This window comes from Oratosquilla oratoria, chromosome 16 (genome assembly GCF_046742065.1).
Source record: "Oratosquilla oratoria isolate Oo_2021 chromosome 16, ASM4674206v1, whole genome shotgun sequence".
Taxonomy (NCBI): Eukaryota; Metazoa; Arthropoda; class Malacostraca; order Stomatopoda; family Squillidae; genus Oratosquilla; species Oratosquilla oratoria.
The window spans coordinates 35,818,535-35,833,250 of NC_134792.1; the positions used below are offsets into that span (position 1 = coordinate 35,818,535).

A 14,716-nucleotide genomic window follows, 5' to 3' on the forward strand; every position below is an offset into this window, starting at 1 on the left:
GTGTGGCCCAAAGAAACCAACACTTAGTCTCTGGACCAGGTCCTAGATCTATCTTTATCAGTTGTGCATTTCCTCTATCTCTTTCACCTAAGAAAATCTGATAACAAACTGCTATCTTTCTCCTACTGCTATAAGCCAGTAACATGGAAACAGATCAAAGTTCTGACAGTGGATATCACCAAGAAAATAAGCATACTAAAAAAAAAATCACTAGCACAGGCTTTGGACAGCAGAAAAAAATCAAATTAGAGTCTACATACAAACAGTTCTTGAGAACCATACTTTTCTGCACTTCCACAGCACTGGTTCCAGACAATCAGGGAAACAAGAGCAAACATAGACAGCTTACAAACTAAACAAAACAAAGCACTGGGGGTAATAGAATACATTAAAACCATCCCAATAGAACACCTGCACACAGGTACAATATATAGAAAAAAGACAGAGAAATGTAGGTTGAAAAAGAACTGTTAGATAAGGTAGGTCAAACAGTGATGAGGTGGTTTGGATATATAGAAAGAATGAGTGAAGAAAGGATAAATAGAGTGTTGAAAGCAAAGGTGGCTGTAGTGAATATGAGAGGAAACCAATGATTATAATGTAGTGGATGGATTGGGCAAAGGAGGCATTAGCTGCAAGAAGAATGCTTGTAGATCAAGGAAGAGAGTTAAGAAAAATAGGAGTGAATGGAGAGAGACTGAACAGAAGGAATTATACAGCCTGAGGGGGTGTTCTTGTCTAATTTGTTTGAGTGGATGAGAAGATAGGAGAGAGTGCTCATCATATGATGAAGCAGAGTAAACCAGTTCCAACTGTTGGGCCTTACTGTGGAGCCACTGGTTCTTATTGCATTGCCTTTGACCTGAGCATTGTTATGGGGGACAGGAATGACCCTTCATTCACAAGCAGTGAATGGGTAATGGGTTTTCACATGGGTGTATGCTTTGATTCATCCAATCCCCTTATAAGGGGAAGAAGCCCCTTTGGTGTGTATGTATTATTACATTTCCTTTTTACATTATCTTTTCCTTGATGTGTTCTACAAATTTCTTAATTCCTTAGGTTCAGCGATTAACAACGTCACAAGCAGGAGGAGACCTACGTCCATCTCCTACTGGCGTTGTTGGTGCTGCCCCAATTCCTACACGGCGACGGTCACACAGTACCTGGCTTGAAACTGATTTAGATCGCATGATCACACGTGATCATGGACTTGATATGCCTGATGAGCCCCTAATGACAGGACATGTACCAGTCTATGTTAACACAGGGATGTATGATCAAGAGGTACGTCAATAGATATTATTACTTGTCATTTGTCATGAGGTATTAGTTATATGTACTGAAAGGGAAATGATAATAGCAAATACTGTGTTTAAGAAAAGAGGCAAGGGGGTAGGAGGATAGTTGAAAAATAATTAATGGACTATGTAGTGGTGCCCAAAAGAAAGATTGGAAGAGTATTGGGCATAAATGGGTTCAGCAAAGAGGGCAGTGGAGTGTCAGATCATTATCTTGTAGAAGGGAAATGTAGAGGGTTAAGTGGAGGGGGAAGGAAAGTGAGGGAGGCAAGAGAAGTGTTGAAGGTGAGCATATTAAATGAATGGCCAACCTACCATTGGACAAAGATGAGAAAAAAATTCTAGGACTCACATTTATTACACACATATCTACATATGAGGGACTTCACAGTGTATTCACCTAGTTGTATTATATGGGATTAGAGCTATGCTTGTAGTGACCCGTCTTTGTATCTTTCAGCATCTAGTTTGTTCTTAGATTCTTGTATAGTTTTTGCACACACTGTTGCCTCATCCAATTTGTTCCACATATCTACCACTCTTTATGGGAAACTATTTTTTTTTTCAGATCTCTTCTATAACTATTCTTATTGAGTTTCTTTTCATGTCCTCTTGTTTTTCTCTTATCCCACTTTAATAAATCATCTCTGTCAAGGACTCCCATCCCTTTCATAATTCTGTAAATGGCCAGTAGATCTCCTCTTTCTCTTTTTTGTTCCAGGGTTGGTAGTTCCAGTTTGGACAATATTTGTTTGTATGTCAATTCAGAGAGTGTTTGTGCCATCTTTGTCATTGTTCTTTGGTTTTTTTCTAATTTCTTTATATTCTTTTTAGTACTGGGTGTCCATAGTGTTGCAGCATAAATATTGGTCTTATCAGTGTGACTAACATTTTCTTTACCATTTCCTCATCCAAGTAGTCAAAGGTCACTTAGTAAATTGAAGGTTTCTGCGACTATTTTGTTGATGTGCATGTCTGGTGACATGTCTTTGCTGATAATTACTCCTAGGTCCCTTTCTAAACCAACATTTTTTACTTCCTTTGTACCAATTTTATATTGCCTTGATATTCTATTTTTACTTTTTCCAAACTCCATTATACTACATTTTCTGATGTTAAAGTTCACTTCCCACTATTGACTCCATTCCCAGACTTTATCTAGGTCTTTCTGCAGTGATTCAGTCTTCTTCTGTACTTTCTTTAGTAGTTACAGAGGAAGACTGTGAATCACTACAGAAAGACCTGGATATGGATGTATGTATGTATGAACTGTATATATTACATGTCTTGTATTGAATTATGTTCAGGAATGAGGCCTGGGTTGAAACTGATTTGGATCGTATGATTACTTAAGATCATGAGCATTAGATGCCTGATGAGCCCCTACTGACAGTTATGGGGATTTTCTTTACTTAAGGACATCAGTATGCATATATCGAAATAATTAAACAAAACTTATTTTTTTCTTTTTTCTTAATTAGTAGACAATATAAAATTGATCTGTCCCTAGATTTATGGAAATCTATCAAATATATATATATATATATATATATATATATATATATATATATATATATATGTCCTTCATTTTATTTATATCTTATTAATAAATAGAAAATGTGATCTGTTGATATTTTTAGTTAAGAAGAAGCTTTGATAAAGACTGTCATGTTAACTTATGACTATATGTCTAAAAGTTATACTATACTGGATTTTTCTTAGAGAATACCCAAATTTCGTAAAAGTTTGTGAAATTGTATTGCTAAAAGCTATAGTTTTACACATAGAGACACAGTTCAACAGGATGATTTAGAAAAAAAGGATAAATATTGTATAAGCATAAATATGACAAAAAATATTGTTAACGAGATATTGAGCCACAAAGATAAAACAAAAAAATTTACCCTCTTTATGAAAAAAATATTAGTAATATAGATGAAAAATGCAGATACTGATAAATTAGATATCACTATAGAGAAAGAAGTTATAAATATAAATATGACAAAAATATTGTTAAGAAGATACTGAGCCACAAAAATAGAATAAAAATTTTTACCCTCTATGAAAAAAAATATTAGCAATATAGATGAAAAATGCAGATACAGGTAAACGTCGACTTACGATGGCCGCGACTTACGATTGTTCGACTTTACGATGACGACGACGACGACGACGATATGATAATTTAACCCCTTCCATACGGTGCCGCACACATAGGCGTCATGAGGAGCAAGTGGATTCGCGACGCTGCTATATCGGCGTCTTGATTATATTTATTGTAGTCGCCCCTGTGTTTTTACATTCTCTCAAATGATTCATTCTCTGTGGTTTTCAAAATTCGCGGGTGAAAGAGAGAACGATCGATATAAGCGGTGACTATATTTTATGATGCGAGTATTATTACGTCACGTCGTACGGCTGGCATTGGCTGCTGCCCGCGAGATTTAAGTGCCGTACTGAAAATACATATTATAGTGTTTGAATATGGTAAAAAGGATAAAAATAATTAAATAAACTACTGTACATGTTTAATAGGCTATATTCAGTATCTCTGGTGGTTAATATACAGGTAGGCTAGGTACAGTGACCACGGAACAGAGTGGGGATCGACTTACGATGAGATCGTCTTACGATGGCTCTATCGAAACCTAATGCCATCGTAAGTCGACGTTTACCTGTACTGATAAAGTAGATATCACTAATGAAATGTAGTGTTTTGTAAGTGATATTTTTCACATTTACATTACTTTATCCCAAAATTTTTATTGGCTTTTACTGAGGCATTACCCCTGGTGCATTACAGAAACAGTCATTCATGTTAGGATTTGTTTCACCAGGGATGAGCCACTTCCCAACATTCAACACAGTTCCTAGTTACATAATGATCCACACTAATAAGGAAAAAAAGAAAAAAGTGTCAGCAGCAACACTTGAGCAATACAGAGTGAATTGTTACTTTGCATTTCTTGCCTTCATATTTCACTGTCAGTATATGTTGCCAGACATACGACATATCCTTCCAAGATTTTATATAGATAAGAAGAACATCAAATGTAAATGTCAAATAGAAAGCTAGTCAAATGTAAATGTCAAATAAAAAGCTAGTCTTACTCCATGTCCCTTTAATTAGGGACATCACCCGTTCAAGATACTTTTTTAGAAAATTGATTAGGTATAATAAATTATGCCATACAACAATCTTACTTCACCAATATGTTGTGCATACTTCAAATGATTTTTCCACAATTTTTTGGAAATTTGTCAAAAAAATTAATTTTTAGTATTGCAACATCCTTAAGAAGAGATCAAGTTTGTTATATCTTAATCATGTAGTGGGGAGTCATATTTTACTCAATGCTTGTGGAAGTCTAAGAAATGTGGTTAAGATATAGAAATACTCTTTGTCTAAAAAAGTTTGAATATGTTTCTACTACTTTTAAAATGGTATTGGTTTCTCAGCATCTGAGCAATGGATACCCAGAAGGAGGAGACCACTTGGATTACCCACCACCACCACCACCTCCTGAGCAGATGCAGTTGTCATCCCACCTGGAGGGACTTTCAGGAAGCCACAACAATCTCAGCAGGACAAGTGGTCTTTCACATTCCCATCTCTACTCAGATTTTAAGGTAATGGGTGAGATTTTTCATATAGATACACGTTAATGGATCTTTTACCTCTTATAACAAGAGGTGGCCCAATGAACCCATAAATGATCCCTCTAATTTTTCGCTGTGGGTATGCACAAAAATTTACTTGTGTTAAAACTTTGCTTCTCTGAAAAGTATGTGCACACCTATGTGAGTCACCATCTGATCATTTAAGCAAATATGTATAATTTGTAAGTTTGTATTACATATTACCTCCACCAAAGCAATTATTAGTTTGACATTTGGCAAGTTACCATATTTTTAGAGAATTTATATGTTGATGTTTGGGTGGAACTTCTTTAATGGATTGATTCTTCCACTTTTTCGGTCATTGCTTGTATTTGTTCTTTGACCTTTTTCTTCAGTTAATTTTTTTTCCATCCTCATTTTCCTTTCTTTTGTTTTCTCTTTTAATCATATTTAGTTTACTTTTTAGGTCATTCAACTCTGATTATTTCCTCATTAGTTCTATGTAAATTTATTGTTTTGTTTTTTTCTTTTTGTGGAAGGCTCTACAATCTATTTTTAGATCTATCAATTCTCCTATCAAGTCATTGATGTCTCGATTCCTTAGTACACTGCTAACCCTAACCTTTTCCTATTGCTCCCCTTTCCCTTTGAAATCCCGAAAAAACATTGCTTTCCCACCTTTGAGTAGTCTTCGAAATGTTGCTTAGACATGTTCTCTTTGGTATCACACCTAGTGGCAATTCCACTCTACTCATATCCAATCCTCTCTTAGTTGGTTCATTAATTCTTTTATCTTCTTTTCTTTCCTCCATTTTGTGCTAAACTATACTTTTCCAGAATTGGATTTTACACCTTACCGGTCACTCTATTACGTAGCCCTCTCATTCCGAAAACAACAAGGCATTTCCTTGATCCAAGCGATAAAGCACTAAGTCAGAGCTCATCTGCTAGACTTCCTTCCTCTCCGACTAGTGCACATAAAAAAAAAAATGTGCACTCCTCCCTTTCCTGCCACATTCGCACCCAAGTATCTAAAAATATCCACTTCCTCCAGTCTCTCTCCCATAATACTTAATTCCAGCCTGCTGCCACTCTCTCCCCTTGTACATCTCATCACCTTACTTTTGCCCACATTTATCATCAGCTTCCTTCTTTCACACACCTTCTCAAACTCTGTCACTAACTTCCTCAATCCCTCCTCAGATCCCACTACAAGCCCAGTGTTGTCAGCAAACAACAACTGGCTTATTTTCCACTTTTCCCCATTTTCTTTAACCATCTCTAACCCCTGACCCACTACCCTTGCATTCACCTTGCACACCACCCCATCCATGTATAGATTGAACAGCCAGGGTGACATAACACATCCCTGACAAAGTCCCACCTTTACCTCAAACCATTCACTCTCACCATTTCTAATCCTAACACAAGCTCTACTACTCTCGTAAAAACTCTTCACTGCTCTTAACAGCAGAATATTTTATGGAGTTGCTAAATGTGAAGGAGGATAGGGAAGGAAAGATAGCTGCAGTGGGAAATGCTAAGAAAATGACTGTGATGAGTGAGGAAAATGGAGGAGAAATAAGGAAGGATGAAGCGAAGGCAGTTGTTAAGATGATGAAAGCAGGTAAGGTACCTGGTGTGGATGGATACCATGCAGAATGTCTAAAAAAAGGAGGTACAGTGATGGTGGACTGGCTGGTGAGGTTATTTAATGTTAGCTGGAGAGAGGGTAGAGTGGAGGAGTGCCTGTATACTTCCACTTTACAAGGGAAAATGGGACAAGTGTGAATGTAGTAGTTTCAGAGGGATTAGCTTGTTAAGTGTAGTTGGGAAGGCTTATGGGAGGATCTTGATTGAGAGGATTAGGAGAGGAACAGAGGGAGTAATTGGTGAGGAACAGTGTAGATTTAGGACAGGTAGAGGTTGCGTAGATCAGATTTTTGTGGTAAGACAGATATGTGAGAAAGCTATGGGAAAGGGGAAGGATTTTTTGGGCTTCTATGGATCTGGAAAAGGCTTATGACAGGGTAGACAGGAAGGCACTGTGGGAGGATTTGCGGATATACGGGATAGGAGGAAAGCTTCTAGGAGCTGTCAAGAGTTTTTACGAGAGTAGTAGAGCATGTGTCAGGATTAGAAATGGAAAGATTGAGTGGTTCGAGGTAAAGGTGGGACTTCGTCAAGGATGCCTTATGTCGCCCTGGCTGTTCAACTTGTACATGGATGGGGTGGTGCAAGAGGTAAATGCAAGGGTGGTGGGTCAGGGATTGGAGATGGTTAAAGAAAATGGAGAAAAGTGGGAGGTGAGCCAGCTGTTGTTTGTGGATGACACTGCACTTGTGGCAGGATCAGAGGAGGGATTGAGGAAGTTGGTGACAGAGTTTGGGAGAGTGTGTGATAGAAGAAAGCTGAAGATAAATGTGGGTAAAAGTAAGGTGATGAGATGTACAAGGGGTGAAAGTGGCAGCAGACTGGAAGTGAGCATTAAGGGAGAGCGACTGGAGGAAGTGGATAGTTTTAGATACTTGGGTGCAAATGTGGCAGGAAAAGGTGGAGTGGAGGTGGAGGTAGAATGTAGATTGAGAGAAGCGAGTAAATGCCTTGGTGGACTAAAAATTGTAATGAGGAATAAACATTTGGGTATGGATGCTAAGAGGAGACTGTATAAAGGAGTGATTGTGCCAACAGCACTGTATGGGGCAGAAACATGGAACATAAGAGAGGAAGAGAAAAGGAGTTTGAATGTGTTTGAGATGAGGTGTCTGAGAAGTATGATGGGGGTTACTAGGCTAGATAGAGTGAGAGATGAGGAGATGAGGAGGAGAACAGGGGTGGAAAGGGAGTTAGGAGATAGGGTTGATGAAAGAGTATTAGGATGGTTTGGACACATGGAAAGAATTGAGTGAAGAAAGAGTAGTTTTAAAGAGGTATGGAAGGTAGATGTGGAGGGAATGAACATAAGGGGATGTCCTAGGATGAGGTGGATGGATGGGGTGAAGGGGGCTTTGGGGAAGAGGGGAATGTCTGTTGAGGAAGGTCGGGAGAGGACAGAAGACGGGTGAATAGAGAATGGTTGTATATGGATGATGTTGTGATGCATGAGGGGGTATGGGTGGGGGTGGAATGGGTGGGGAATGGGTGGGGGGGGAATGGGTGGAATGTGTGAGCAAAATTTGACGCAGCCCGAAGGGATTTCTCCCCGTCTTCTTTTATGTATGGGGGGACGGAGAGGGGGGGGTCGCCGATTTAATGAAGCAGCCTTGCTGTGGATGTGCTGTGTCTTGCGACACTGCTTCTGACCCAGGGCAGTGGACAAGGTGCAGGGATGACCCGTCATCCAGGAGGTGCTAAGATAAGAGGGAGGGTGGAGGGGAGTGGAGTGTATTTCAGGGATGGAATGGGTGGGAATGATTTTATGCCTTTTTCTTTATGGCTACCTCCCTTGTAAGGGGGAAAAAGCCTTGGTATATGTATGTATGTAGGTAAATACAACTAGGTAAAATACAATCTCTTCTGCATCCGTTCCCAGGTACCTGTTTCTCATAACACTTTTCAATCCCCCAAGGCATTTACTTGTTTCTCTCAATCTACAATTTACCTCCAACTTCACTTTTCCCTTTCCTGCCACATACAACCCAAATACCTAAAGTTATCCACTTCCTCCAGCCTCTCTTCTTTTAGACTTACTTCCAATTCACTGCCATCTTCTACCCTTGTACATCTCATCACCTTGCTTTTACTCAAATTTACCCTCAACATTTTCCAATCTCATACCTTCCCAAACTCCATCACTAACTCCCTTAACCACTTCAGTACGACTCAAATTCTCACATGCAGCATTGGCTGCCATATATAATTTGCGTCACACTACTCACATTATAGAATATAAAGCCACTGCTGTATTACTCATTCTCTTTTAGTCTGGGTAATAACAAAAACAGAAAACATAATCAAACCAGTCCACAAAATCTGGGGATAGCTCATGTATAACTACAAAAAATATATGTATAATCAAGATGCTAACACAGGCATCCTCGTGTATCCACTCATGCCTCATAGGCGTCATTGTACCAAAGTGATTAATCCCTCCTCTGACCCTGCCATAAGTGCAGTGTTGTCAGCAAACAACAACTTGCACACCTCCTACTTTTTTCCATTTTCTTAACCATCTCCAGTCCCCTGCCCATAACCCTCACTTTTAACTTTGGAATTGCCATTATATGATAGTCCCCACTTATCCTCTCAAAAATTTTATAGAACAAACAAGAATATGCCTTTGAGCTACATTATTTCCTCATCCTTGTACAACCTATCTCCATTCATTCCTATCTCTTACACTCTTTCTTCTTTGTTCAGCAGACATTCTTGCATCCAATGCCTCCATTGCATCCATCGACCTCTTTGGTCTTCCTTTGAAGTTCATTTCATCTGCTTCCGCTTTCCACTCTTTTTTGCTAGCTTTTCCTCACTCATTCTTTCCATAGGCCAAAACCACCTTAGCACTCTGATCTACCAGTTTTGTGCCTCACTTTCACATTTTTCATTCTATCCATCCTGTTAATGCTTGCGAAGCTTTTCAAACACTTCATCTCAGACACGTTACGCTCCTTCTTTCTGTATTCTTCAAATTTCAAGTCTCCACTCCATACAGTGCTATGGGCACAGTCAGTTCTTCATACAACCTTTTCTTATGTTCTCAGAATTTAGGTGAGGATTCTTATCACCACGAAATAGCTCTTGGACTGGACCGCAGCGCCAACAAGCCAGATGGGGAAGAGCAACAGGAAACACTCAATCATCTTGACATTAATGATGCAGATGATCGCATGAAGAGGTATTATGGTAAGTTCAGCAAAACATTGAAGTTGGTATCTGTTGATAGTTTGTCCCCTAGAAATTGTTTTATACTTTGCTTAGCCACTTCATAAAGTAACAGTTGAAAAGTAGAAAAGATATTGTATTGAATTCCTCAGCACAGCATAGTATTTAGGTTTTTTCTGACCAGTGTCACTCAAATTTACATAGCTAAGAATTGGATCATGGATTGAAAGTTTGATGTATCTGTGAAGAAAGACCCTCTTCATTTCCATTTGTTCCTAATCAAGATGAAAACTGGGACTTCCCTCATTGGAAAAGTGAAGAGAGAGGCAACATGATCATGCAATATACTGTAGATCAGAGAAAATCACAGAAAAAATAGATAGAGAAGAATTACTAATATGGGGTGAAAGATCAACTAGAGGTCATAATAAAAAATGAAAAAGCAAACTTATTTGAAAAATGATAAGAAGTACAGCTTTCCACATAATGTGTAGACCTATGGAACAAGTTGGATAAAAATATAATCCAGGCAAACAACTTAAACAAATTTAAGGTAAAGTTTGATGAGTAGAGGCAGAGAAGAGACCCCATGAGCATAGCACCAACTCTATATACATCTAGGTAAATACATATAAACACTGACCATTTACAGAATTATGAAAGGGATGGAAGCCCTTGACAGAGATGATTTATTAAAGTGGGATAAGAGAAAAACAAGAGGACATGAAAAGAAGAATATAAAGAAAATAGAAAGAATCCAAAGAGCAACAACAGAGATGGCCCCAACACTTTCAAAATTGACATGCGAGCAAAGACTGTCTAAACTGGAACTACCAATCATGAAAGGCATGGAAGTCCTTGACAGAAAAGATTTATTAAAGTGGGATAGAAGAAAAACAAGGGGACATGAAAAGAAACTCAAAAAGGATAGTTATAGAAGAGATCTAAAAAAAAAAAGTTTTCCACGCACAGTTGTGGATGTCTGGAACAAATTGGATGAAACAATAGTGTGTGCAAACACCATACAAGAATTTAAGAACAAACTAGATGTTGCTCCCCTTCCTGTATAATACAACTAGGTAAATACACACACAAGAATTTAAGAGCAAATTAGATATGACAAGATACAGAGATGAGCGTAGCTCCCCTTCCCATAAGATACAACTAGGTAAATACACACCTGGGAGTAATCATCACCAAAGGCATGTCCCCAGACAAACAGATAAACAAAATAGTGAGAGAAACCTACTATTTGTTAATAGAGGTGGCCTTGAATTACTTGGATGAAGAAATGATAAAGGAAATACTAGCCACACTGATAAGACCAAGACTGGAGTATGTAGTGACACTATGGACACCCAGAACAAAAAAGAATATAAGGGAAATAGAAAGAATCCAAAGAGCAACAACAAAGATGGCCCAACACTTTTAAAACTGACATATGAACAAAGATTGTCTAAACTGGAATTACCAAGCCTGGAATTATGAAGGCATGGAAGTCCTTGATAGAGAAGACTTATTAAATCGGGATAGAAGAAAAACAATGGGACATGAAAAGACACTCAAAAAGGACAGTTAAAGAAGAGATCTGAAAAAGAACAGCTTTCCACTCAGAGTGGTGGATGTCTGAAATAAATTGGACAAAACACTAGTGTGTGCAAACACCATACATGAATTTAAGAACAAACCAGATGTTGCGAGATACAAAGACAGGACACCATGAGCATAGCTCCCCTTCCTGTAGAATACAACTAGGTAAATACACTTTATATAATATATATATATATATATATATATAATATATATATATATATATATATATATATATATGGGAATGATTTTATGCCTTTTCCTTTTTGGCTACCTCCCTTGTAAGGGGGAAAAAGCCTTGGTATATGTATGTATGTATATATATATATATATATATATATATATATGACATATATATATATATATATATATATATATATATATATATATATATATTTATATATATATATATGCATATGTATGTATGTATGTATATGTAGTGGATGGGAAGAGGAAAGATTGCAGTTTTAATCTGATTTTTATTTTTGACTAGTTTCACTACAAGCTTTTACAAAAGAATGAAAATTCTTGTTGGGAAACTAGTCAAGAATAAAACTTGGATTAAAACTAATCTTTCCTCTTCCCACCCACTTCAACTTGTCAGAATGTCTCAACACAAAAGAAAGGAATGTCTCTTGAGGAGGGGTGGGAGAGGACAGAAGATAGGGGTGAATGGAGAAGGGTTGTGTATGGATGATGCTGTGATGCATGAGGGGGAGTGGGTGGGGGATGGGGGGTGAGGAAGTATGTATGAGAAATAATTTGATGCAGCCCAAAGGGATTTCTCCCTGTTTTCTCCTTTTCTGCCTGAGGGGACGGAGAGGGGGGGGTCGCCGAATTAATGAAGCGGCCTTGCTGTGGATGTGCTGTGTCTTGCGACACTACTTCTGACCCAGGGCAGTGGACAGGATGCAGGGATGACCTGTCATCCAGGAGGTGCCAAGATGAGAGGGAGGGAGGAGGGTGGAGGGGAGTGGAATATGTAGGGGATGGAATGGGTGGGAGTGGTTTCTATGCCTTTTTCTTTTTGGCTACCCCCCCCCATGTAAGTGGGAAAAAAGCCTTTGGTATATGTATGTTATGTGTGTGTGTATCTAAGTATGTAATCTGTATGCATAATCAGTCTTTTTTTATTGGTTCAGGTATTCTTCCAAAAGAAAAACCACTTGAGATCAAGACAGTTCGTATTGTCAAGCGCGAATCAACAGAAAGAAGACGAGACAGAGGCTCAAGTTCAAGTAAACGGGTCACCATTGGGGAATCAAGTCTGTGCAACCTCCTTGAGGATGATGCAGACAGTGAAGGTGCAACATCTGATGTGGAGAATGAACCTCCTTTACCCTCCTTTGCATCTAGGTGAGAAGTAGAAGTTGAAACCCTTGTTCTTATTCTGCTGCTGAGATATCTCATATCCTAGTAGATAGATAATATTCACAAACTATAGTATGTAAACAATTGCTTTATTACAGTTTTGAATTTCTGCAGAAATTGACCCATTTATCCATATCATATACTGACATATTTAATGAACCTATTTTTAGATCAGTGTCTCTTCCCCGTAATTATGGGCGTGGTGGCCCCAGTGAGCGCCTAAGTATGATGTCTGCTCTAATGCGCACAAGTGCTGGCAATGCTGGGACTATGACAAGGCCAAGTAACTTGGCCTTGAAGCATTCTGGGTGGAGGAAGAAGGTAAGGCAAATGTGTGTTAACACATTGTTTAAGGTTTTATAACTAAACTCTTGTCACAACTGTACATATTTCTTGCATGACAGTCCTCTAATGTATGTGCATAAATTATTTGTAAAAGTCTTATCATTTTCCCAAGCTTTGAAATATTATGTATTTGCTCCTGTTTACTTTTTCTCTCTCTCTCCCTTCTTTTTTTTTTCTTTTTTCTCTTGTTAATCAGTCACTCTCACTAAGTAGTAAAATATAAAAAACCTCATTGTGGATTCAAAATTTACACTAAAAACTTTGATGTGATTAAACGTTCTTCTGTGAAATATTTGTATGAATTGGATATTTTATACCAAAACCTATATTTTGAATATTCTGTTTGCATATGTTATTTGATGTAAATATGCTTCTTACTGTTCAGTAATTTTTTTTTATATTTTGTGTAATCTAAACATGCAGATTTGTGTTTCCTGTACATGTAGAATTCCTTGATCCCCATAACTTCTATATCAGATAAAGAAAACCATTTTATATGCTTCCAAGGGTAATTAAGTGAAAGTACAGGGTTTGCATATGTAATATAGTTGCTAAGTAGGTAATGGTTTTAAGAGAAAATTATCTTGAGGTAACCTAACCACTTATATACATACTAACAACTTCATCATATGGTGACCCCTCCTCATGCGTTAAAAAAAAAAAAAATCACTTAGTAGACAGGAATATCTCTTTGGGCCATGTCATTCATCTATCCATTTACAATCTTTCTCCATTCACACCTGTCTATTGCACTATATCTTCCATACTCAACAAACATTCCTCTTACAACCAATATCCCCTTGACCCTGTCTATCCGCCTCATTTGTGTTTCATCTTTCAGATTCACTTCAACTAATTCAGCTTTCCACTTTTTTTTTCTTTTTTTATAATGGAATGGGCGGGGGGGTGGGGGGTGGGGTAGTATGTGTGAGTAAATTTTGACGCAGCCCGAAGGGATTTCTCCCCGTCCTCTCCTTATATGCAAGGGGGGACGGAGAGGGGGGGTCGCCGATTAAATGAAGCGGCCTTGCTGTGGATGTGCTGTGTCTTGCGACACTGCTTCTGACCCGGGGCGGTGGGCAAGGTGCAGGGATGACCCGTCATCCAGGAGGTGTTCAGATGAGAGGGAGGGTGGGAGGGGTGTGGAGTGTATTTAGGGATGAAATGGGTGGGAGTGTTTTTATGCCTTTCCCTTTTTGGCTACCTCCCTTGAAAGGGGGAAAAAGCCTTGGTATATGTATGTATGTATAATCTTTCCTCATTCTTTCTGTCTCTAAACCACCTCAGCACTCATTGATCTACTCTTATCAATAGCTCTCTGTCCAACCCTGTTCTCTGTCTCACCTTTTACATCTTTTTTCACTCTATCCATCTATCCATCACTCTATCCATCTTTTCCTTCTTTTCTCACTCTACCCATATTTCAAATACCCAACATACTTCTCAAACATTTAGTCTTATTTACCTTCAGGCTCTTCCTTTCTGCCTCCTCTAAATTCCAAGTCTCCATACAGTGCTGTGGGTCCAATTATTTTTTCATACACCCTTCTATTTACACTCAGCCCCAGATAATTATCTTTCAAAACAATTTTCATTCCCCCCCAGACCTTTACTTGCCTCTTTTACTCTGTGAAAGAGGTAAAAAAGGAGATACAAGTAGCACT

General features: G+C 38.3%; 1 protein-coding gene across 12 annotated transcripts in view; it reads left to right on the forward strand.

Moving 5' to 3' along the window:
* Positions 1–14,716, forward strand: part of LOC143033881 (uncharacterized) — a 512,083-nt gene that overhangs the window by 471,814 nt on the left and 25,553 nt on the right. For all 12 annotated transcript variants that reach the window (XR_012967200.1, XM_076199492.1, XM_076199484.1 and 9 more), the window contains 5 exons: positions 1,063–1,287; positions 4,761–4,931; positions 9,626–9,767; positions 12,479–12,692; positions 12,878–13,028. Coding sequence is in view for 11 of the 12 variants with exons in the window: in XM_076199492.1 (XP_076055607.1) it covers positions 1,063–1,287; positions 4,761–4,931; positions 9,626–9,767; positions 12,479–12,692; positions 12,878–13,028 (903 nt within the window). In the remaining variant the exon portion in view is untranslated. The remainder of the gene's footprint in view (positions 1–1,062; positions 1,288–4,760; positions 4,932–9,625; positions 9,768–12,478; positions 12,693–12,877; positions 13,029–14,716) is intronic.